Below are 26,872 nucleotides of genomic sequence, written 5' to 3'. Positions count from 1 at the left end.
CTCAACCCACTTCATCCTCCCGTCCCGTCCGTTCACAGCTTGTGTGGCAAACACCAGCTGCTTTTTTTTAAACAAGTGAAATGCCAGGACAGAGAGGGATGTGTGAAATGTTTAGCCAGCACAATACCGTCGCATGTCATCTCATTAGGGGCGACAAAATGGTGCAAAATGCTCGGGTGCTAGTGGTGACCTTTGGGTGGGGGGGGGTCGAGCTGAGAAGCGAGGCTGAGGGGGTTTGTGAGTGAAGAACAGGGAGCTAATTTCACTTCATAAAAGGCGACCGGGCCGATGAATGGACAGAAAAGAGGGTCAAGTGTCAGCCTTCTTGCCAGGCAGCACACACACACACACACACACACACACACACACACACACACACACACACACACACACACACACACACACACACTCTTGGCCCGGCCTCCCTCGCTGACAATGCGGCCACGCCCCCCCACCCTTCCCTGCCTTTTGTGCCTCTTCAACAATGATTAACTGAGTTTGGCGATTCAGAGAGAGTCTGCAGCGGCACAATGCACTCTCTCTCTGACAAAACATAATGGAGTCAGCCCCTCAGTCAAACAGTCTCTCTTTTTCTTCCGCTGTTTTTCCAGCCCACCTCCCTCTGCTAACAGCCTGCTTTTCTTTTCCGTTCTCACCCCCTCCCTCTTTCTGCCTTTTCACCGTAAATCCGCCTATTTTACCCACAAGCTCGTTAATGCAGGAGAAGCGGGCAGATGTGTCCGTCCTCCTAACACATAAAAAACAAGATGCAGATGGAAAACGGGGGCAGTGTGGTGCATGTTAAAAAGGTATTGATTAAGTCAAACCTTAAATAAATGCTTCTCCTGCAAGAAATGTATGGAATTGACAGCCTGATCTTGATAATGTTCATTTTAAAAAGAGCAATGGAGACAGTAGATATAACAGTGTATTATTAAGAGACATGAAATCCAAAGAAAAAACCTGAGATATAGAGCGAGAAAAGAAAAAAAAGCCCACAGTACACTTGTAATGAGCAGTGTGCAGCGCTGAAGGGAACTTGTAGAACACGGTGTGAGTAAAGCAGAGCAAAGGGGTGTTAACAGAAACACTACAATCTGAGAACATCGCACCCCCGGGCCTTTTACAGGAGGTGTGAAGGAGCTCGCCTCTCCTTGTGACAGGAGGAGGAGGAGGAAGGGAGGTAAAGATGGTGGTGTCACTTCTTTTTCTTGTTGGTTTTTTTTGTGAAATGCCTGATCTTCCCAAACCGCAGGGGGAAAAGAAAGAGGCTGAAGCTGGTGGTTTTCAAAGCACGCGATCAGTTCTGTTTGGCTCCAGAGGGCTCCAGGAAGTGACATTAGATATGTTCATATGTTCCAGGGGTTTAACGAAATTTCAGCAAAAAGAATTGTGTGTTGATGCACGTTTTGCTGACTACCATCAGAAATGATCAGTATTTTGGTAAATATATGCATTCTTGTGGAGATTAAGGTTGTTATGTGTGTTAAGGATGGAGGCAAAGGTTGTGAGCGATTAGCGTAGTTTAGCATAAGGAGAGAAAAGTTTTGACATAGTGGCCAAACAGTGGAATTACAACTTCAAGGTCCATCACATGATGCCATTGGGCCCGTAAAGACTTTTCCCATAGATTTAAATTGGGAAAGAGATCTGTAAATCAACAGATATTTTTATTTGAGCTAAAGTAGTACGAACCAATACGAACACTAGAATAGCCTTTATTTAAATCATTGGGTCCTAAAAGTTGTTAAATGCTGAATCCACAGTTGTTTTTTTCGCCAGAAGATTTGATTCATTTTATCTGAATTTTATAATGTTTTATACTTTTGCATCAAGCGCCACTGACTTTTCTTTGTACATTCATTGTGGAAACAGCAACAGAGACGATCTCCAAATGTTTGGACATACAGAAAATATACATATATTTAGTTTTTTTCCTTCCCTTTCAGTACATTTTATAAAAAAAAACGAAATAATTGATGTCAAAAGGCCAACACTTTTTAGGTCGGTGTGAAATTCCTTTGGTTTGACACCATTTCAAAACTAATGGCTAGTTAAATTTTTTTCATGTGTGTATTACAGTTGTATAAGTTGCAAACAACCAAACTAATTAGGACGTATCGTGTTTTGTGTGGCACAAGACTTCTGGCTGAAATAGTAACAGCACATGATTCCACGTTAAAACCACAACTTCCCACCATTCTAAGCTAATTGCCTCACTGGGGACGTTACAGTTACACACACCCTTGACATCCACGTTTAAAGAAATACGTTATATATTTTTGTTCTTCGTCTTCATCACTATATGACCTTCCTTTCCTCCTCCACGTGGCCTCGTCATTCTGCTGCGATGAGTCTCATTAACTCAACAAAAACTCAGTAGTGGAGGGCTAATCTGGAGGCGGGAGAAAAGACTGAATATGTGTCAACCGCAGGTATCCCACGGCGCAACACAGACCGCGGCTCGCCGTACGACAAAAGGACGTAAATGTGAGACTAATCTGTCTTGTTCTTTTTCTCTTCCAGGACGCCGACAGTAATAAAAAGAACCAGGAAACAACTGCACTCGTGAAGAAAGAGGATTCTCAAATATCACTCTGTGCTGAACAATGGGAGTCCGATTACATCTTCCAGCAGTTGCCAGCACCGTGCTCCCCGTGGTCCTCTGCATCTTGATCCTTCTGCCCCACGGCCTTGTGGGAAAGGCTGCAGAGGATGGAACCGCGGGTGGCTCGGCGCTGCTCCAGAGGGTGAAGAGAGGCTGGGTGTGGAACCAGTTCTTTGTCCTGGAGGAGTACACCGGACTGGAGCCGCTTTATATCGGAAAGGTCAGTGTTGCCTACATGCTGTACTGTACCAACGTGCACATAAAAGGTTTAACCTGGGGGAATGCAAAGGATGGGGGATGGGGGGGCAGCTTTTCTGCATGACCTTTCCACTTGGTGTATGTAGGTGTTTTTTTTAAAGAGACTTCAACGACTAACAGATCTGCAGGGGAGTTCTGCGCCCTCGAGGTCATCTGCTGCTTGTACAGAGCAGAGCTGCAAAAGAGAAGACCATTGGTGGGCAGAGGGGAAACTTCAACCACAGCACGCACACACACACAAACACACACAAAAAAAAAAATCCCAATGCACTGCCTCAATGAAACAGCCTCTCCTCCGTCCACTTTGAACCAGAGCCAGACAGCAGTGATTGAGTTAATTGACTTGAACCGAGGCTTCGCTCCGTCGTCCCCCCCCCCCCCCCATGGTTCCAGTGCGTCTTCAACGCGACTGACATGCTCTGAACAGAGCAGACGATGCATACTCACAGAGGAGCACTTTGATCGCTCGTTGCTGAAGTGAATTGAACATTTGATCAATAGTTGTGAGGCCAGTCATCATCAGCGGGGAGACAACAATTCTGCAAAAACTGCGGTGAAAATTGCCGTTATGTCTCTGAAAGAAAAGTTGTTTTTGGTGAAGCTTTTTTTTTGTGTTATGAGTAGAGAGTAAATATCCATCCATTTAATATACTTTTTGCATTCCCATTAATGGTCTGAATAATGGTTATTTTTCCAGTAAAATACAGATGAAATATTGTCAGTGGCACAACTCCGCATTGGTGAAACAATAGAGTACGGTTCTTTACTGATGACACTATTTTTTATCCATATGATCTTCAGAATCAAAATACTTTACTGATCTCCGTGGGGGAATATTTGTATATACTATACCTTAAGAAAAAGCTCTTTAGAACCAACAGTTATTGTTTTTTTAAGAGTTCATATATTACTAAAATAATCTCAACTTTTATTGAATTTTTTTTGTCTAATACAATATGCCAAACATCAATTCTCACCACTTTATTAATATTTTGTTGCACCCACGTTTTTACAGTCTTTTCCCCATTGAATGACCAGTGATCCCATTTAGACCAGTACTAATGGGCCCACTGTATTGTATTGCATGTAAATTCAGTTAAAAATCCATTTTAATAACGTAATCGGGATTCCTATAGAGCATTCTGTGAGGATGCAAGATCTCCCTGCGGTAGTATGCGTAGGCATTAAAATATCATTTTTCACAAATTCCGTATAATATGCTTCTTAAAAGACAGATCCCAGACCCTCAGAATTCCTCGTTGACTTTTAAAACAGTGCACATCCTCCTACATTCCCCCTTTGGAAATGATTCAAACTTGCCTAACTAGTCTTCTTGAATAACTTCCCCTTCACCGCTTGGGAATACTGGGAGGGGAGGAAAAAGCCAGATTCCTAAAAGTCATGTGCTCAGACCAGATAGAAGAGTAACAAGTCCTGAGAGAGTTTCACGTGGTCTGCTAACAGTTGCTGTAGCATTCCATCTCTTTCTTTCCCATTTAGAGTTTCTTCTTCTTCTTCTTCTTCTTCTCCAATTCTTTTTTTAAAGCCGCCCACCCTAATTTTTCCAATCTGAATGAAATAAGCTGGGCATGCTTCCCAGTGAGCCACTCAAGGCGGAGAGGCATTGTCAGATATCACAAAGCGAGGGGGGGAAACATGCTCCATAGGTTTTTATTCTCCTCGGCTCAGCCTACCTCACCACTCCTCCTGTCGAGGAGCTTAGTATTCAGAGCCATCGGGGGGGTGTCGGAGGTTTTGGGCTTTCTGGCTGAGACGGAGCAGGTAATTGATAGCCCGAGTGTCAAACTCTTTTCATAGGGTTTGTGTAAAAGGAAAGGATCAGTGCAGGAGAAGGGAAGGCACCGGCGCAAGATATATCACCACCAGACACGAGGGATGAAGCCCACAATGGGGTTGTTGATTAAAAAATATATATTCTCCGGCCTCGAGCTCGGAGAGAGTGCAGGTGGGCACGTTGTCCGAAAAGAGATAGGGAAGAGCTGCAGAGTCTGGATGCTTTCGGGGAGGGGGAATTATGGGTATTTAGAAGATTGCTGCTGAACCATCGGTGCAATAACAACAACGACAACAAGTTAAACAACTTTTAGCTTCTCCACAACCTTCACGCTTGGTCATTTCACTTAGTGGCCCCCAGATGACGGCTAGAGAAAGAGTCATTTCAGAGTCAGCGGGGGGGCGATGTCAGGGGCCGTGTGTTCGCCGGTTGATTATATACCAGACAGACGTCAACGGGGCATTTAATTCCGCTCTGCCAGCATGATGGCAGTAAGTACTCATCATATGCAAAGACACTTTAAGTACAAAGTGAGGAGTGATTGCACATCAACAGGCTGGCGTTTGCACTTTAGGGTTTCCACAAAAGATTTCTGATTGCACTGCAGGGCCCGTGGCAACAAACATGATTACATGGCTCCTTACAGCTACAGTATTAATGTTCACATGAAACCACACACACACTAATGTACGAACTGGTTCAATTTGCACTGCAATGAATATATAGAAAGAATATTCAAGTACTTTTGTGTAACTGAGCACATTACAACAACAACAAAAACAACATTAATTGAAAATTATTTTAATTTTAAATAGCAAATCTGGGTTGTAGGTTGAAGGTACAGAAATGTCTGTAAATGGAAAGTTTTAGCTCTGTGACACATTTTTTTGTTGTGTTGGCTCTGAACCCCAGCAGAGTGAATTTAAATAATTCTTCTTCAAAACTACGTTCACATACAACTAAACTGCCTTCATGGTTCGGCTTAAAACAAGTACGTATTTTAAGTTAATCATGCTGTATTGAAGAAGACTTGAAACTAGAGATTGAGCCCATAAACTCATGTTTACAATGTCTTCTAATAAATACAAAAATAAAGTTGTCATGAATATTAACTATGTCCATGATAAAACAGAATTCTCACTGTGAAGACGCTTCAAATATCACAACCAACGTCACTAACACATATTCAGTTGGATTCAGGTCATGTGATTGACTTAGACACACAAGAACTTTCCACTGGTTGTCTTGTCTCTATTGTTTTGGATCACTGGGCTGCTGCATTGTTCTAAAATTAGGGAATGTGACCTAATTATATGTCCTCAAAAATCTGTCACTGTCCTAATACTTCTGGACTGAACCATATGAGTTATATTCCCGTTGTTTCAATTTTTGATTACTGTTGAGACTGATCCCCTTATATTCCTTTTACTAGGAGTTTGAACAGTTTTTGTCGTCCTTTGTTACTTGCAAAACCCTTGAGATGTCTCTTAAAATAACACATAAAAAGTGGAGCTTTTCCTTGAGAATCTAGATTCTGGAATAAAACGTTTTTTCTCCACAGCTCCACTCAGATATGGATAAAGGCGACGGCTCCATTAAGTACATCCTGACGGGCGAGGGCGCGGGCACCACCTTCACCATCGACGACGGCACGGGCGACATCCACGCCATCCAGCGTCTGGACCGCGAGGTGAAAGCCCAGTACGTCCTCCGCGCCCAGGCCAGAAACCGCCTTACGGACCGGCCTCTGGAGCCCGAGTCGCAGTTCATCGTGAAGATCCAGGACATCAACGACAACGAGCCCAAGTTTCTGGACGGGCCCTACCAGGCGTCTGTACCCGAAATGTCCAATATCGGTGAGCAGGAAGGGGGGAGATGAAGTCAGACAGATGCATGGAGGCAGAAACTAAACCGCCTCTGCATGTCTGTGGTGTGTTTTGTTTTCTTTTTAAAGGGAGTGTCTGCAGCCGGTGGTGAACAACACCAAAGCACATAACAGCCCTGCAGAGTCATCGTTTGTTCTAATGGGCTCGTCCACATCTGCTTCATTCACTATTCATAAACCAGCATTTTGTGGTTACTTTGAAGTTAATGTGCAAAGATAAATTCATGGAGCCCACAGTTATTTCTTTTGATTCACATGTTGATAATGGCATCTTTTTTTAAATTCTCCTCTTCATCTCCACCCAGGAACATCTGTGATCCAGCTGACTGCCACCGACGCCGACGACCCAACGTACGGCAACAGCGCCCGCGTGGTCTACAGCATCGTGGAGGGCCAGCCTTACTTCTCAGTGGACGCCAAAACCGGTACGACTTCTCGATCTGTAACCGCGGCACACACGCGTTTCGATGCATTCAATGTAAATAGATTTCAAACTTCACCTGCCACGCTAACCACTTCATGAGTTCCACATGACTTACCACCACCACTGATGGTTTTAAAACTCTGCTGACAGCTACTGCTTATTCCCCTAACCTTGTTTCTAACACTCTAATTGCACGGCAGTCTGATTTTAGCAGTCCACACTTTTAAGCCCCTTGTGTACACTACCGGTTCTGAATGTGGGAAGCTCAGCATGGCTCCCGTTGCTACGAGACTAGCGAACACTTGTCTGAAACTTGCAATAACTTAAACTCCTGGCACTCAACATCAAAAAAAGAACGACTTTGCCAAACTTCTTTGATGAAAATGGGGACAGAATGAGACAGGCAGGCTCTCCAAGTGAAGTGATGGAAAATATATCTCGTTGGCAATAAAAAGGACAGTGACAAGGATTTAGCATGTCACAAAATATACTTTACATTGCTGCCAATCATTTCGCAATCAATGCTATAATGATTTTCATCACATCAACATAAGCTCAGTCGATTTTTTTTGTTGGGAGTTAGGCAAAAAGATCATCTCTCTATGCTGAGTTGGAACAAGGAGGCCATTAGCTTAGCTTAGCATAAAGACTGGAAGCAGGATAAAACAGCTAGCTTGGCTCTGTCCAAAGTGAAAAAATATCAACCAATGCCAACAGGTCTAATGCTCACAGATGAACACGGTGCATTAGGTTTCTTTGTTTTTACTTCTGGAAGAAAACGGTTTAATCCTGTTTCCAGTCTTTATGCTAAGCTAAGTGAGAGATGATGATCAGGCTCATGTCTCTAGTTATACTTAATGCACAAACAGGAGGAAAGTGAATAAGCACATTCCCCCAAAACAATAAGGGTTATTGAATAATATTAAATCATATTTTAGTTATTAAAAAAGATGCCAAAAAGAAAAGATGCCAAAAAGAAAAGATGCCAAAAAGAAATGTCAGAGACACAGTCTGAATCCAGAAGAGTGGAGGCTGTTAAGAGCACCACATTCATGTATGTTTTAAATTACATTTTTTAACTTGTAGATGTAATGTTTTGTTGTCCTCATACTTTTGAGTACATAATGTAATATATCAAAAAAAAGATGTAAGCAATTAAAATAAAGAATATAAAATGTAAATAGCTGTAATCTTTAACCGCAAACTGCAGCACATGGAAACAGCGTCCATAACTCAAATTTCCATAAATCCATTAAGATTTACAAACGCTGGGAGCCACTATCTTTTTTTTCATTTCTTATTGTTTTTTTTAACCACAGCTGCCTAATTTGGTTGTTTGTCAGCTCAGTAAACGGTTGCCAATGCTCTCAGACTGCTGCTGCTGGAGGTTCATCCATCACTGAAACACAAGTGGCTCTACAGCTATCAATCAGTCGCCCTGACTCCGCTGTAAGCACAGACAGCACCCAGGCTTTTATTGGTGCGAACACACAATGTAGAACTTCACCACATATTGCTCAAAACCCACACAATCGCTTCCTTTTTCTCAGCTCTTCTGCAGAAAAACAGCACGCGACCTTGGTGGGAATCTGCTGCATCTGGCAAAAATCTGTCTATGTATGGATGTGTGTTGGGTAAAAGTACAATGTTGATAACGGTGTAGGTGGGATCCGGACAAAAGGCAGAGCGAACTTCGGTTACATTCACTGCAACAGCCTGGTTAGTGTACAGAGTCTACAGTTTATTTCCTACATGCGTTTGAATTTAACAAATCCTCAACTGTACGGCCATGAAAACAAACTTATGTTTAGAAGCTGGTACACATAACTTCATTTCTGAACTTATTTGTTTGGTTGTCTTTGTATGTAGGGATTACTTGGGTTGTTACCGACACCTGGTGAAAATTTCATGTCAATAGTCAAAGTTTAGTTTTACTCATTTTGAATGCAGGCATAGATCTTTGTCATGTACATATGCACACATTCAATTGTAAACTATATTTACATGTATATAATAATGGTTTTATGTGCTGAAATGCTACTATTTGAGCCAGGAAATCTCATATATTTAATCCCAAAAAGTGTCCTCGAACATGATAATCGCCATATTAGCTCCCAATGTGGTTGTATGTCGGGCAAAATGTACGTATCGTTGAACAAAAGTGGCTAAAAGTGTGATCAAATACACAATATTCAAGGAAATATAACACTAAAAGGAGCAAAAGATGCAAAACATTAGTTAATGCAGTTCAATATGACAGGACTATACAATTGTGCAATTAATCATTTAAATTATACATAAATGGGTTGCATAAAATGTTTTTTTCTTTTGCAGCCGGATGATGAAGTCGTGTTTAAACCATATTGTCTGGTACATCTTTAAACGAAACTACCCTGTGATTAAAATCATGACTTGAAAAGTGGAATAGAGCAAATTATAGAAATCACTCATGCAGCCTCTCGTCCGGTCCGTTGAGGAGCGCTGACATTCCAGGACGCCATCGCTTGGACACATGACCCTAATCTGTGTCACCAGCTCCCCAATGCTGACCTTTACTTCACCTCATGTGTGTTTGTTTGCTCTCTCTCTTTCCTCAGGCTTGGTCCGGGTGTCCCTGGCAGACATGGACAGGGAGACCAGAGAAAACTACACCGTGGTCATTCAGGCCAAGGACATGGGCGGCCAGCTGGGGGGGCTCGCCGGTACCACCACCGTCAACATCACGCTGGACGACGTCAACGACAACCCGCCCATGTTTGACCAGAGTAAGAGACGGGACAACAGTTCCTCTTCACTGCACTACTGTCTTATTCTCTTCTTCTTTTCTTTTTTTTACACTGATTCACTTTGCTCCCGCTCTACTTGAACCCACATCACCTTCTCTCTAATCCCTCCTCATGCTATTACAGCTGATAAAAGAAGCTTCATTTTAAAGTTTTAGAAAGTGTGCAGCCACGGCTATATAGTGGCATAATCTATCACAAAACAAAAATGTGACTTAATGCATAATGGAGCTGTAAAAACAACCTCAATATCAATTAAATGAAGTTATGACCCAAGAAAGCTACAAAAATAGTGTTTGCATGACGGCTGCACAAACGGATTATTTCATTAGCAATTAATCAGGGGATTATTTGGTTCTGTCTATAAAATGACAGAAAATAGTATAAAGAAATGTCAATCAAAGGTTGCCAGAATCTAAGGTGACATCTTTTACTGACTTGATTTGTTCGAGAAACAAACGATGATAGAAAAAAGAAGGAAAGCATCAAATCTTCACGTTTGAGAAACTGAAAAAGCTGAATTTTAGGCATTTTCGATTGAAAAATGACCTGAAGGTGCTGAAATTGAAAATCAGAGCATATCTGTTGCAGCTTTCAACATAGCAACAGATTAGCAGGCGGCTAGCGGCTAACAGTGCAAACTGTGTAAACCTAAAGGGGAATTTGAGGGTGTGCACAACAAAAAGAGGGGAGCGCTACTTCCTGAATGGATGTTGAACAGAGATCCTTTAAAGGAATAATCAAATATTAGTTAATCGTCTCAAAAGCTACATGAAGTATTTGTAAAAAGTTCAGATGTTTGTTGCTGCTTTATCTTAATGCAAGGGATTCTTTTATTTTTCATCAAAAAAGAAAATGTGCCCTTTTGTCAGTTTGTTTTCATTCCAAAAATATAAAACGTATTACCTCAAAATGATGATGAGAATATTGAACCATGAATTGTTTATTGTACCTCGCAATTTTGAATCTTGTACCCTTCCTGAGGCTTGAACAGGACACAAAAACCTCAAGCCACAGCTCTCAAATAACCCTGAAATTGACCTTCATTATAAAAGAACAACTCAATATTACTGATGCTGGACTCGTTTGATCTGTCAGCTGCAAATGTCTGCATGTGTGTTAGCAGTGAGGCACGGATTCGATAAAACGTGGGACTGCAGTTGAAGCCACATGTTCCAACGCTTGACACAAATGCCACGGATTTCCCGCTTTGTGTGGATGAGAATCAGCCCCTTAACCTCCACATCTGTCCTCCTCCTTTCTCTCTCTGTCCACTTCTAGCCACCAGTCCCCGTCCATTTACCCCCTGGCCACCTCCCCCCCACCACCACTCAGCCACCAGTCGCCCCATGCTGTCGCTTTGATTATCCCCAATTCTGCTCCTCTCATTACCGTCCTCCTGAGGGTCAGGGGTTGTCTGGCTGTCCGTGGCCATCTCTTCCTGGCCGACGGGTGGCTTCACTCCGAGACAAAGAAAAACACCCGCCGCCCACTTCCCATCGCTGGTCCCCCACCAATTAGTGCCATCACTTCGATGAAACTTTGATCGGTTGTGAAGAGCTTCAGGGATTCCCCTCTGTCGAGCGCAACGTGCAGGCATTTCACTTTTGGACTGCGGGGAGCGCCACAAATTGGGCAGCTGTCACCTCTTCTTTGAGGTTAAACGGTAGATGAAATTGAAGCCGGCCCACAAGACGGTATATAACCCAATTGTGAGGCGTTTCTGGAGCCATTTATTTTAAGGCTGTCTGAGAAGTGATTTTTCGAGAGCCGAGAGCAGCAGTGAAAAGGTGATGGAAGGAGGTTTGGCTCCCTCTAGAGGATAGAAAAGGGGATGCTCACCCTGTTTGTTTTATTTCCCTCAGGGTTGTATCAGATGAGCATCCCAGAGGCGGCTCCGGTGGGATCGGTGGTGGGACGCATCTGGGCGAAGGACAGGGACGTCGGGGCCAACGCTGAGATGGAGTACAGCATCATCGACGGAGACGGAAGGGACACCTTCGACATCAGCACCGACCCCACCAACCTCTTCGGCATCATCACAGTGAAAAGGGTACACAGAGGAACTAATAAATAAATCCATTTCTAGCTGTATTACAAGTCACATTTAATAGATATTTTTAGCTATCTTTATCATTCCTTCAAAAACAAGTCTTATTTTACCACAGATTTTTAAAGATTCTGTTTTTTATTTGTTCATGCATTCATCTCACTTTAACGCATGTTTAAGTAATAGAACTTGTGATTTATGATACCATTCACCAGAGAAGTAGGAACCGCCTCGGTTTTTAAAGCTGAAAGGCACCTTGGACTTTGAGAGAAAGTCTTAAAAAATTGGGCAATTCAGTTTTACATTGAGAGAGACCAACATTACATGACTTTTAAAGTGCCGTCTCCAACCCATAGTGGACTCTTAGTGTCTTTTGTTTAATTCGGCACTAAAATCAAACCTGTAATGTGTCTCTTTTTAGTAGAAACCTAGTCTTGATCCATTCACCTATCATCAGTTTGTCCTGGCATGTTACCTCCTCTCTGGTGATCTTTTTAGGGCTTTTTTTGTAGAACTGCAGGATAGTTTTTCTTTAACATCAAACTGGCACAAATTTGAGTGTTTTTTGAAGAAAGTATAACAGAAAATCTGCCAAACTTAAGTCACCATGACAGGTTTCATCTGTATAATGCCTTTATCCATCTTCCTCTTTCAGCCACTGAACTTTGAGAGCAAGCCCAGTTACACTCTGAAGGTGGAGGGCGCCAACAAACACCTGGACCCGGCCTACCGCCACCGCGGGCCCTTCAAGGACGTCACCATCGTGCACGTGAGCGTGGAGGACGTGGACGAGCCGCCTCTGTTTGACATGCCGGCGTACTACGTGGAGCTGTCGGAGGACGCCGAGATCGGGACGGTGCTGAAGACGGTGTCAGCGAGGGACCCGGACGCTGCCAACAACACCGTGAGGTGAGAAAGACAACAACACCGTCCGGGCTTCATGGTGTTTTCACAGCTTCACTCCTTGTCCTCAACCTTTTATTCTGCCGCTTTCCACAGAGCCAATAGAGTGAAAGTAAACTATTAACATATTAGCAGGTCAGGTGTGTCTGCAGTTTATAATCAAAAGAAATGAACCTCAACAGCACAAATCATGTCAGGTGACGAAATGGTCTTAATGCATTATTCAGCAAAGCATAAATCATTTAAATGATACAGTTGTAATCAGTATTATTTGCATTCAACCACTGAAAGTCTAGGTTTTTTTGCATGTTAAGCTCCAAAAAGCTCATATTTTTTTACTTCACTATACAACATTTTTTGTTATTTTGGCACGGCATAAAAATTGATAACGGAAACCTACTTTATCTACAGAAACTGTAAATGTATGTTGTGTTATTTTCTAAGGCCTTTTACTGATGGTGGGTTCAAGTTACGGCTGAGAGGCTCTGAAATCTCAGATATAAGAGTCGATCGCCTGACAATGTTGCACTCGCGAACTAATGCACCTTTAAGTTCCCGGAAAGTTAAACAAAGGTGACAAACAAAATAAATGCGGAGCTCATGAAAAGGCAACCACTTCAGCTGCTGCCATTATATGTCATAGTAATAATATTAGGATATTCTCCACAGCACAGCACAGATAAAATCACAACAACAAAACACATAAAAGTCAGGTGGATTGGAGCATCTTAAGCACCAAACTTCTTTCCTGTATTTCTCTAAATGCATGCTGGAACAGGTTGTGATAACATATAATCTCATTAATAGTCATTAAAACATAACAGACAGCTGAGTTTATTAATCTAGAATAATGTACATTGAGTTGGCAGAGGGTTTTTCAGGCTCTGTACATGTAATGCAACCTGACCACCAGCAGGGGGCAGCATCACAACTCCTAATAGGAGGCTACACCTGCAGACATGAATGAGGCATTTATCAACACCTGTGTTAGAGAGCTCCACATTCTGGACAGCCCATTCAGACTCTGCATTATGTCTATTCGGTTCTGCACACAACAAACAGTCAATAGTGAGCAGGAAATCAAGATTCCAGACACTTTTGCACAGCAAAAAAAAGCAAACCATTGCATTATGGGATTTTCACCTGGTACGGACACGATTGTTTATCACAAATGACTTGATAATTGGACACTAACAGATTCCCTGTGGAGCTGCTTATGGTTCCATACTTTCTCACTGATCAACAGGTGGCGATAACGCACAAAGATGTTCAGCAATGCATTAACGAAGTCAGGAAATCAGATAGTAAACCTGAATGCAAACAATGCTTGATTTGAAATACTGCTTTGCAAATTTTCATGAGGAAAGAAATGCCTTTTTTTGCAAACTTAAAGTAGATATTTTACTTAAATTTGCATATCAGAGCAGCAGTACGCAAATGAACCAACAAAAGTGCAAAAATGGTTTAAAAGTTTTAAATGTGCTTGCATACCAAATGGATGTAATTATAATATTAAAGTTAAGAAGATGTGATGCAGCCTCCCAGTACACAGGATGTCCACATTGCGACGGATTGGGGATGAGATCAGAAGTGTTATGCCATCTGTAAAAATAAAAATATATAATAAAAATCTCTGATGACAACTATAGTATCCATAAACTCTCTGATTCCTGAAGAGAGAGTGGGAATCAGAACCACTGACGCAGCTAAATCCCCAGAGCTGGCACTGAATTCTGGCTATGAATCAGTGAAGAGAGATTTAAACATTCTTTTTTTTAAAAAGCCAGTTTTTGAGGAGAGTAACAGAACAGGTAGCAGAAAGCTGAGGAATGATTTCAGGATAACAGTGAGGAGCTGAGATACAGCATCAGCACCAGATGACAGATAACAAGCAGCAGCAGCAGCTGACCTTCACTCGCTCAGTCTGCCTCATTTCCATTTTACATCTTTCCCCGTTCCTTTACAGACTGCAGCATGACTGGCAGATATGTCTGAGCCCACACACACACACATCATCACCTGCTATTTGACCAATCAACACACGCACACGCACACACACACACACACACACACACACACACAGCAGCTCCTCCTCCACGTGGCTGTGGAGGAGTGATATTAATAGAGATCCTTCAGGGAGATCTTTGCCAGCCGTGGATGTGCCAGTCATGACTGATCCCTGTCGGCACACACTCCCAGACACACACACACACACACACACACACTACCACACTCCCAGACACACACACACACACACACACACACACACACACACACACTGCAAACAGCAGACAGCAGACATGAACACACACAGGGAAGCTTAAGTTATCAGGCTTTTATCTACGATAATGGTTTGTTTCGTCATTTAAATGCAGCAGAGTTTGTTGCAGACTTCTGATTTAAGTTTTGTCAGAAGTTCGCTTACAGAGATGCCAAACTCCAAAAAATATAGATTGTATGGTGAGTGTTTAAAAGCTTTTTCAGCCTTTGCAAGATAAACAAAAATGTAAACTTCTTTAGCAACAAAGACTGAGCCAGGGATGGAAAGAGTATTGAACTCAAGTTTGAAGTATTGTAACTTTAACGTAATTTTACTCACATTTAAGTAAAATGAACTGTGTAAATGTATAGATATGAGTAAATGCAGGTCAGTTAAAATGTACTCTGAGTAAATGTCACATTTTTAAAAGGGAAGGAGAATGAAATATATGATAGAACTATTAATTTACATATGAAACATCAACATACTGTACATACACATTTCACCACAGAGCTCTGATGTCCAAACCAACAATTAAATCCATTTCTATTGACAGGCTTTGCAGCCTGTGCATACAGCTGATTATCCTTCCTAAATAAACAACAGCCTTCCTCGCTAGAAGTAACCAGAAAACAGACCAAACTCAAACAGCTGAACACAAATATGACTGACAAACACATAACAGCTGGGCACCACAGCGGGTGCAACAAGCAAAATGAAGCAACATGAATTCAAACAGCCTCCACTTCTTATAGAATCAACAGCAGAAAAAAGGTCACAAAGCAACAACACAGAGATGAAGAAACAATATAAGCTCCACAGCAGCTGCAGCCACAAACACACAAGCACTTTTTATACATTGTGTAACGCACACACACACACAATGAGTGTGTTGTTGTACTCGCCTGTCTGTTTGACTTCTATACACCTGAAGTCCTCTCTCTGCTCCAGGTTCAGCTTCTCTGCTCTTTAATTTCCAATGCAAAAGTCCAGTCAGCCTCTCTGGTCGAACTACAACCAGTCCACTAAGTCTATTTGGTCCCAGTATAACCAGTCCACTTGGATTTTTCTCCAGGTCAAGGTGTTTGTTTTTGACCAATCATTTATTTAGTTTTTCTTTTGCAACCAAAAGTGACACGAAATGGTGAAGCTAAGTACGATCAAACTATGAATAATAAGACATTTTTAGGAAAACAAAATGTAAAAATTAACTTTCATGAACTGAAACCACACAGTGAAAGGGTTAAAGTTGTAATGCGAAAACATGGTCAACTCCAAGACCGGACAACGCCATTAAAGCGACCTGTCAATCACCAGGTAGTCCCGCCCCTAAAGCATCCCCTGCTTTATGGTCTGTTTGACTCTAAATGGAGCATCATTTACTAAATGAACATCATGCTGTATTGAAGAAGACTTGAAACTAGAGATTGAGACCATAAACTCATGTTTACAATGTTTACTGAGGGAATAAATCAAGAGAGAAGTAGAGTCATTTTCTCATAGACTTCTATACAACCAGAGGAGTCGCCCCCTGGTGGACAGTAGAGAGAATGCAGCTTTAACACATGAAGCAATGACTTCACTTTTCAGACAATGATTTTTTTTTAGGATGTGCTCTGAATGCTCCTCTTCTCCCAGTGTGTGTGTGTGTGTGTGTGTGTGTGTGTGTGTGTGTGTGTGTGTGTGTGTGTGTGTGTGTGTGTGTGTGTGTGTGTGTGTGTGTGTGTGTGTGTAATGCCGCTCTCAGTAGAGTGTTTTGGAAACGGGCCGACGATGGCAGAAGATGAGCAGTCTGCAGGTCTGTGTTTGGCAGCGGAACCAGATTCTCTGATGAAGTCTTATCTGTGCCTTCAGACGCTGCCAGCCTTATCTCACACACACACACACACACATGGTGCATATGCTGGATTGTGTATGTGTGTAATGTATGTGTGTGTGTGTGTGTGTGTGTGTGTTTCATATCCTTCAGATAGAATTACAAGCTCCCAAAAAAACACACAAATGTGCACAGATACTTCACATGGAGCTTGTCATGTTGTTTTTTTGCCAGGTATTCCATCGAGAGGTCCAGCGACCCCGAGAAGTACTTCTACATCGAACTCACTTCCGGGTCACTGATGACGGTGCGTTCTCTGGACCGAGAGGAGGTCGGCTGGCACAACATCACCGTCCTCGCCATGGAGATGAGTAAGTCAAAGACACACACACACACACACACACACACACACACACACACACACACACAGGCTTTCTAATGCAAAATCTCCACCTTATTTATGCTTTAAAATTGAGTGCAATGAAAATATTTCAAACTGTTTCAATAAATCTGAGACAGATATATAGACATCAGTGTTTTAAGAAATTTCAAAAAAATAAGTGTTACAAGGAATAAGCTGGCATGCAGCTGTAGAATTTAAAATAATTGATTTAAAAAAAAATAAGTTTCGAAGCTGGAAGGTTGTATCACAAGTTTTAAGAGAAATAGGTTTTAAAGGAGAACTGTAATTTGAATTCTACTTGTTTTTTGTCTACGAATATACAGAAAGGTAAAATACTATTGCAGCTATTGCACATCATTTTCCATTTATGTATTTTTAATTTGTGGGAACTGGAGCTCTTCATCACCTTGAAAATCCTATGAATAATGTAATGAGAGGTATTTTTCAACTTGTTCAACAAGCTGCTGGCGCTGGTTTTGTACCAGCTAAATGTGATAAAAGATGACTTCAGCGTTTCACATTTTGGAAGAACTTTTCTGCTGTTGAGTTTAAATTTAAAGCTAGCTTTTCTGATTATTTAACTAACTTTAAATTACTTTTTTTAATACAGTTTGGACCAAATAAATCCAAGAAATAAGTCCAAGAATTTCCACTAAACTTTAGTTCAGCTTAAAGGACAAATAAAGTGACATCATAAGGACATTCATGGTGAAACAAAGCCCAGGATACACAGATGGGTGCACATTTTACCTCAAACACAGAACCAGTGATTTTGGGAAACAGATCCTGCAGAGTTGTGTTACATGGAGCAGGAGATGCTCTGCAGGTCTGCACACAGCTGGTGGCACCGAAAGTCACCTTCAGCCTCCTCCCTGTGTTTGTTTGTCTCTTTGTCTCTTTGTTTGGTTGACACATGCTAATTGAATTAATGACTAATTAAATAACTTTTCGCATGGTGGCTAATTAAAGATGTGACGGAGACGGAGAGGGCACAGGTAGGAGGGGGAGGAGAGAGAGAGGAAGAGCAACATAATTAATTAACATAAAAGTTACTCTGTTCTCATTTATTGTTTTGTTATTCTGTGAGGCACATTTTTCATGAAAAGTTACAGTATTTAGTCTGAAACTTATTGTATTACGTATTATATTAAGACATTTATTGGAAATTCATATTTTTATGAGAATAAAATCAGAATTTATTGAGAGAAATGTAATTATATATCAGGATATAGTCATCATTTTACAAGAATAGTCATTATTTTACGATATTAAACAAGCTCATTGTAAAAAATTTTTTAAGATAAAAAAGATTGAGACTTTATCTTGTAAACTCGTTTTAACGAGAGAAAAATCTCATTATTATAAGATTACAATCCAAGAATTATGTGAAAACAATCTGGTTGAAATATATATGATGTAAAATTGTGATTTTATGTATGATTTTATGAGAATTAAGCCATAATTATGTGTTTAATGTCATTTATTTATGAGGAAATAGGCATTACATCATGGTGCAAAGTCATAATATTGTATAGTATTATGAGTACAAATTATTAATTTCATAAGGTAAAAAAATCCCATTTAAAACTGTTCTCTCATCCTTCCTAAATTCTCACTGGAAGCTCGTTTAGAAGAAAAACTCTCATGTGTGAAAGCAACTCAAATCAATATTCACATTTTAATTAATCTGCTTCGTCCTGTACTTTTAACTCTAATAGATTCTACAGCAAAGTTACAACACTTTGACTAGAGCCGGACCTTTTAAGTGCTTATCGCTGACCCTCAAACACACACACACACACACACACACACACACACACACACACACACACACACACACACACACACACACATACAGTAAAAACACACTTGCATTTCGACCTCTAGAGCCAAAGTCACCCTATTGATTGATCGATCATGTGATGAAACCTGAGAAAGTAGTTACTGCCCACTAATTGCGCTCCTATTGCCTATTACACAGCTGGTTAAGATATGCAAATTGCACATTGGTAATGGAGAATAATAGAATTGTAATCTGAGCGTGAGAAGGCCTAATGCGCCGCAGGCTCGCTGCAAATGAGGGGAAGATTAAAGGGGGCACAAACTGAGCCCAGCATGATCCTCAAAGACTCGTTTATCTGAGTGCATCAATGCATCCTGCAGCTTTCTGACCAATTTGTGCATCTTCTGAATGTGTTTGTTTGTGTGCGTTCCTGCAGATAACCCCACAAAGATCTCCAGCGTGTCGGTGGCTGTGAGGGTCCTTGACGTGAACGATAATCCGCCCTCGCTGACGCACTACCTGGAGGCTTACGTGTGTGAGAACGCCAAAGCAGGACAGGTGAGAAACGGCCGATATGACAACAGGAAGCATCACTGCGGGAAGAGCGATGTAGCTGATAAGAGGTGGAAAGAAAATGAGTGTGTTCGCTCAAAATACATAGTTTGAGGCACATGTTATGCTGCTTTATGCTTCAACTCCACCAAACTCCAGAGGAAAAAACACATTTATTTGCTTCTAGATTTTAAATACAAACATCAATGGAAAAAGTACTCAAATTTCTTTAAGTAAAAGAACCGCAGGTAGAAAAGTTTTACTTCTTTGAAAGTATTAGCATTAAAGGATACTTTAAGTCCCAAAAGTCAAAGTAGTCATTGTGCAAAATTGGATTAAAGTTATTGATGCATTAATGAGTTCATCACTTTAATGTTGCAGCTGGTAAAGATGGAGCTCATTTGAATTACTTTGTGTACTGCTGGGTAGTTTAATTAATAATAATAAAATAATTGTATTCATATACAAAGTCTGCAAAAGTAACTAGAAACTGAATTATCAAATCAAATAAATGGAGTAAAAAGTAGAACATTTGTCTCTGAAATGTGGTGGAGTAGAATTATAATGCAACATAAAATAGTAAAGTGGAAGTACCTCAAAATTGTACTTAAGTAAATGTACTTAGTAACTTTCCACCACTGCATACAAAACAAATGATCATCTTTAGAAATATAATGCATTGTTATGACTTATGCTCCCAACAGTATATAAAGGGTTTCAAATTACCAACCAATTTAAGAAAATTGTAGTAATCCGCTATAAAAGCACTTTTACTACGTATATTTTGCTAATATTTTCATATAGCTTAAGGGGGATGTAAATATATAGTAAACATATCAATGCTCACGTTATCTAACTCTTGTTTTGTGTGATGCAGCTGATCCAGACGGTGACGGCGGTGGATCCAGATGAGCCGTTGGGTGGACAACACTTCAACTACCGTTTGGCTCCAGAGGCCGTCAACAACCCCAACTTCACCCTGAGAGACAACCAAGGTAACAGTCCAGACGACTCGCTCTCACAAACATCTGTCACATATTTGATGACTCAGGACTTGACTACATTGAAAAATGACTCTCAACCTAACTTGGACCTGAGTCTTTTGACTACAAAATACTTGATCAATTAATTCATTACATTTAAATAGTGCTTTTATTATTATCAAAAGCATTCATGATTTTTCTTTAATTTATATATTATCATGTTTAAATTGCGTTACATCTGGTGAAGAGTCCTGACTTGTTTAGGACTCGAAATCTCAAAGTTTAAGACTTAGTATTTGACTCTGGACTTACCTGTCTTGACTTGTAACTCGGAAAATGACAGATGATGTCTCGATTAGGGACTTGACCAGGGACTTTTTAAACTTGAATTGGGACTTGACTCAGTACTTGTCAATTTTGACTTGGGTCATGACCTTGGACTAGTTATTCTTGACTCTGGACTTGTCTGTCTCAATTAGGGACTTGACTAGGGACATGTCAGTCTTGACTCAGTACATGTCAATCTTGACTTGGGACTCTTGACCTGACTTGACTTGGGACTTGACTCGGGACTTGTTAGTCTTGACCTGGGATTTTACTTGGAACTTGTCAGTCTTGACTTGAGACTTAATCTGAGATTTTTTAGTCTTGACTTGGTACTTGAATCAGTATTTGTCAGTCTTGGCTTCGGACTTGAGTCAAGACTTGTCAATCTTTTCTAGGGGCTTGACCCGGGACTTGTTAGTATTACTTGGATTTTACTCGGGACTGTCAGTCTTGACTTGAGACTTGACCTTGTTCTTGTAAATCTTGAACTGGGATTTGACTTGTGACTTGCCAGTCTTGATTTAGGACTTGAATTAAAATAATATACAGATTTCAGTATTTTTTTCAGACAGAGACTCTTATCAGCACTGGTCTTAAGTATGTCGATATTATTAATGTCTAAACTAATAAACAATGACTAACTGGTGTTAAAGCACTTCGTCTTCACGGCTGTATGAGTCTTCATCTCCATCACCCAGACCTCCATGACCCCGTACAGTCCGTTCCCTGAACCCCTCCAGGACCTCCACCCTCACCTGACCTCTCCGTCCCTCTTTTCCAGACAACACGGCGTGGATCCTGACTCGGCGAGGAGGCTGGTCTCAGCAGGACCAGACGGTCTTCTACCTGCCCATCTTCATCTCCGACGGCGAGCAGCCGGTCCAGACCAGCACCAGCACGCTGACCATCCGCGTCTGCAGCTGCGACCACGAGGGCAACGTCATGTCGTGCAACGCCGAGGCCTACACTCTGCCTGCCAGCCTCAGCCGAGGGGCGCTGATCGCCATCCTCGCCTGCATCTTCGTCCTGCTGGGTGAGTTATGGACGGCTGCTGTGAGGATGTGCAGAGAGGAGTCAGAGGGCTGCTGTGGAACAATGATAACATCACAGATTTACCCATCAAAGTCTTAGTACTGCTCTGGGGATTTTATTTTATTAAATTATATTTTTTCTAACACAGGGAAAACATTTTTTTTTACAATTAACATCATGAAACTTCAAACGAACCACAAAAAAAATATATATAAAAAAAAAATTACAAACATAGTTTTTTCGGATTTATATTATATTATATTAAATAAATATAATTTATATTATATATCTAAGAAAATAAATACTTTATATATAAATTAATATGATAATATATATGTGTATATATGTTTTTATTTTTTTTATAAAAAATTAAATAAAGAAATTAAATACTTTGGAATGTGATGTATCAACATGCTAACCAGTAGGTACTTACCTTGTTCATTTATTAAATCCAAGAACAAGTCATTTATATTAACAATATAAATAAAGTATCATCACTTAATGGCACATTTGATATATTATTAAGCTCTAACAAATATCATTACATTTTAATAATAATGGATACAATCAGAGCAAAGATGTTGTGGAGTAAATGCGTTGCTTCCTCCCGGTGGAGCCGTCCTGCTCACATGCACCGGTCTGCAGGGGGAGATAAGGCGGCTCCATGTCGGCCTCCTGGGGAGGAGACGGTGTGATGCTGGAGGTTCAGCCGGTGCTAATGAACGCTAGACGTTTGCCAGGATGCAAAAAAAAGAAACTCATATTTAATCCTGCACACTGGGGAGATGCTTTAGCTGGCTGCTTCTTATGCACCTGTGGCATAAGAACCTTTTCTACAAAGTGTTTTTAAAAACAGTTTTTAAATGCAATCTGACCAGGAAAATATTTCCTAGCTGGAAATTCTAGTTTATGGCAACAGCATGAGGTTTTTCTGGATTATTTGCCTTCATGCTTGGCATCTAATGCTAAAAGGCATTTGTTGAAAATGAGAGAAGGCAATTGTGTGCAATGATGGGAAAAAAACTTACTGTGTTCAAATTAGCAGCAATTTTGTATTTATTGTCATTAAACATTAAACTTTTTATTTATTTATTTAACTGCTTTAGTAGAGGCATCCCAAAAAATAAATCTAAACATTGGATAAAGTCAGGTTCATTTTGTTGACATGTTAGAGTCAAAGGTTTTCACAGAGGGAATGTTGGATATCTCTTTGTATCACTCCATAAATCAGAAGATACTGTCAACAGCAATAAAAAACCTTTTTTCAATATTTTTGGTAATAACATGTTGTATAAATCAGGCTTTGTGAAATCCTTCAGAATATAGATAGGAATGAAACTGTAAAGTTTTGTCTGAGAACAAATTCATTTAGAGAAAACGGCCTTTAAAGATATGTTTTATAAGATTACGTACATTTTGAAGACACTACAGGTGAATAGATCAAAAGAATAAACTAATTGATATCACCATGAAACCTTAAAACTTATTACAAGTTTATGTGATATGTTATTTTTAATATGCAAATGAGGTATTATCTAATGGATATTTTGGATGTTTTCTTTCTACTAGTCTAAAAGAAGACATGTTTCTCTAAATCTCTAAAGTGACCAGTGCATGAAAAAAGATGACTGAAGTGTCTCACGTTTATATAAAAAAATTATAAAATATTCTCAGAATCCAAAGTGAAATCTTGTTACTGGTTGTGTCTGACCAAAAGTCAAAAAACGACTAGCTAAGAAATTCATCAAGCTTTTTTAATTTGAGCTTTTAATTTGAAATTGTATGTCGTGGTGGATCAAATACATGATGGACATCCATAAAACCCTGACTCTTTCTCATCTCTTCCTCCACCCAGTGATGATTCTGCTCATGCTCTCCCTGCGCACCCACCGCAAGAAGCCCTACCTCTGCGACGAGGAGGAGAACGTCCACGAGAACATCGTGCGCTACGACGACGAGGGCGGCGGCGAGGAGGACACCGAGGCCTTCGACATCGCCGCCATGTGGAACCCGCGCGAGGCGCACCACCACCTGGGCAAGATGAGGCAGGACATGCTGCCGGAGATCGAGAGCCTGTCGCGCTACGTCCCCCAGGCGTGCGTCGTGGGCGGCGGCGGCAGCGACAGCAACGTCCACGGCTACGTGCTGGCGAAGCTCCTGGACGCCGACATGGACCCGTGCGCCCCGCCGTACGACTCCCTGCAGACCTACGCCTACGAGGGGGAAGGCTCGGTGGCCGAGTCGCTCAGCTCGCTGCAGTCGGGGGCGTCCAACACGGACCACGAGTACGACTACCTCAACGACTGGGGGCCGCGCTTTAAAAAACTGGCGGAGATGTACGGCGTGCTGGAGACAAACTCTGCCCCCATGTGGTAGAAATGCAGAACCTTCTAGCCTTCTTTTATTCACACCAAACAAAAACAGAGAGACGTAACAAAAAAAAAAACATCAGAGAAGTGACACGAACAACAAAGTTTGTGTGCACAACGAAGCTGGGATGTGCTCACGAACAAACCCGTGACCGTTAGCGCTTGATTCTGAGATGCCCGCAGCAGCAGCAGCAGTGTGAGCTGGTTTAAAACCTCCACCCGCCTTGAGACCGGAGGCCGGATTGGCAGCCTTTAGAGGCCGGATTGGCAGCCTTTAGAGGCCGGATTGGCAGCCTTTAGAGGCCCCTTAAAGGAACGGCTTCAAAGCACATGTAAACTCCGCTGCCTTGACTCCGGCCACAGGCGGAGTTCAAAGTGTGGAGCGATTTATGCCAGAGATAAAAAAAAACAGAGAGACCTTTTGAACTGATCCACGGGAGAAAAGACAGAGAAAAGTCTTTGTTTTTTTCGTTGTCTCATCTGTGGCAGGTCCTTATTTATTTCTCCGTTCCATGTGCTGTATTTATATATATTTTTTGTTTTTGCTAACTTATTTGGGTACTTTAAAACCAACACTGTACTTAAACTGCCGCTGCGTGAGGAAAGTCTTTAAGAGATCACATATATGTTGTAACATACATGACGTAAACGCTCTTGTTTTTTCTGTTCTGTGTGAGTTTCTCTTGAATGTCACATGACGTGCATACAGGAGACGGCGTTTGCTGTAATCCCATGTGGGTTGTTTTTTTCCTCCAGGTTGATATGTTTATCGTATTATTATTGTTTTTGTATCATATTTGTATCGTAACTGTTTTCCTCCACAAAAAACAACAAGCGGGAAACAAGGGAAGCCATTTTTGTTTTTATGGGAAGTGGATGTATCCCAGCAGGCGCACATCTGGACGAGCACATGACCGAGTCGCCTTTTCATTTTCGGATCCGTCGCCGTGCCGACCAGAGGCTCGATCCGTCCTGTTGGAGACACTGTGTGGCTTAAATCCTCCGATCCTGAGGACTTCAGAGACGCTGATAATCTGCATTAAGTGCCAAATGTAAAAAAATTAATTAAAAAAGACGTTTTTGATGAGCAAAAAATGAATAAATCAGCAAAAACACAAACACCAAAATATTACAAAACAAAAAGGATTTTACAGACTGGGATGGAAGTGAAGGTACATTTTGATAATTTGATTGGGTAAAGTTTACTTGAAATCTATGTGGTCAGTCATGCTGCAGTAAGTGGTATGTGAATGTAGATATTTTTTTGTATTCTTGGTAATAAAAAATGAAAACATAACGTTGCATCTCTTCTGTAATTAAATTACCTCGAGCACATTGATGCTTTTTGAACATCTGGGTGGCAATTTTCACAGCGCTCTGCAATAATAAAGCGCTTCTCTTGGCGGTGAGGAGCATTATGCGTTCTTCCCCCCCGAAGCGTGACAGAAATGCAAGTCCTTCAAAAGATAAAGCAGCTATTTAAATCTGCAATCATACGCCCAACTGTCCTCCAAAGTGTTATTGCAGTTGAATCACTTTTCATTCCAGTTTTCTCCTCTTAGAGTGCTTAATTTGCTTGACTTATTTTGTTTTGCAGCGATAATGCTAAGCATTGATTAAAACGCTCTACCTGAGCCTCGAGGGCACGTAGCCCAAAAAAACAAAAAAAAACGCTTCATTTGATTGCTTTCACTGTTACATCTATGGATTTGCCAGTGGGATTCAAAAAAATAAAAATCTGGAACTACTTAATTGCTTTTGTCTATCAAAGTGATCCCAGTCTAAGACAGGAGGGGAAGGAAACAGGAAAGCAAAGACGAGAGCAAAAGGTGGCTGAGAATCTAAGTGATGTGTGCAATGTTTTACATCACCGTGAGTTTCCACAGGCAACACAAACAACGAGTCTGTAACCGCGGCTCTGGTTTACCTGCCGGGTGGCATTCAACAGTGAAATTGCACAGAGGATGAGCCTGTAATATCATCAGGATTTACATTTTTACCGTCCCCATCCTCTGCATGCTGAGCAGAACGCTTCCATTACACTACCGGCGGATTTGCCTCTATTTTGTCTCTCTTTATCTTAACATTCTACAACAGTGCGCTAAGGCTTTACAAATCTTCATGTTTCGCCCCCTTGCATCAGATCAAAAGTTTCCTCATCAGTAGTTTGGAGGAAACACTCTCTAAGCTCCGACCGTATCTCATCAGGAAACGCTGTTACTGGATGAGGCCATTTCCTGAAGTGAGAGAAGCACCTCTTCTTTAGTTTGTGTTGCATTTCTGCCCTCTAGTGGCCAAACAATGTCTTTATACAGCTTTAAAGGGAGACGCCACAGATGATTGGGTTAAAAATGTATGAATAAAAGCCACCATGAAACATTAAGACCATTATTTTTTGTATTACAAGTTTTCTGAAACGTTACATTTAAATATGCTAAATAAGGGCAATATCTAATGCTAACTTTAGGTGAATTTAGGAGAAATCTACAGACACAAATAGACAAAGTAGTAAAATAAACACCTAAATGTGTATTTCTGATGTTTTTCTTTTCACTTGTTTGAAAGAAGACATCTTATGGATGAAAAATAGAACACAATATTACAACTGACCAGTGCAAGAAAGTTTATTTTTGCACTTCGG

General features: G+C 41.1%; 1 protein-coding gene across 1 annotated transcript; it reads left to right on the top strand.

The window, feature by feature from the left end:
- The first annotated feature begins 2,609 nt into the window (after positions 1-2,609).
- Positions 2,610-24,238, top strand: LOC129110578 (cadherin-20-like). Its single transcript, XM_054622685.1, has 11 exons — positions 2,610-2,828; positions 6,223-6,517; positions 6,852-6,971; positions 9,568-9,735; positions 11,619-11,806; positions 12,459-12,712; positions 17,017-17,153; positions 19,405-19,526; positions 20,398-20,515; positions 21,612-21,863; positions 23,718-24,238. The coding sequence occupies exons 1-11, from the start codon at positions 2,610-2,612 to the stop codon at positions 24,236-24,238; spliced, it is 2,394 nt and encodes a 797-aa protein (XP_054478660.1).
- Positions 24,239-26,872: the final 2,634 nt, after the last annotated feature.

The sequence above is a fragment of the Anoplopoma fimbria genome, chromosome 21 (genome assembly GCF_027596085.1).
Source record: "Anoplopoma fimbria isolate UVic2021 breed Golden Eagle Sablefish chromosome 21, Afim_UVic_2022, whole genome shotgun sequence".
In the NCBI taxonomy this organism is placed as follows: domain Eukaryota; kingdom Metazoa; phylum Chordata; class Actinopteri; order Perciformes; family Anoplopomatidae; genus Anoplopoma; species Anoplopoma fimbria.
This window is presented reverse-complemented; position numbering and strand designations above follow the sequence as displayed.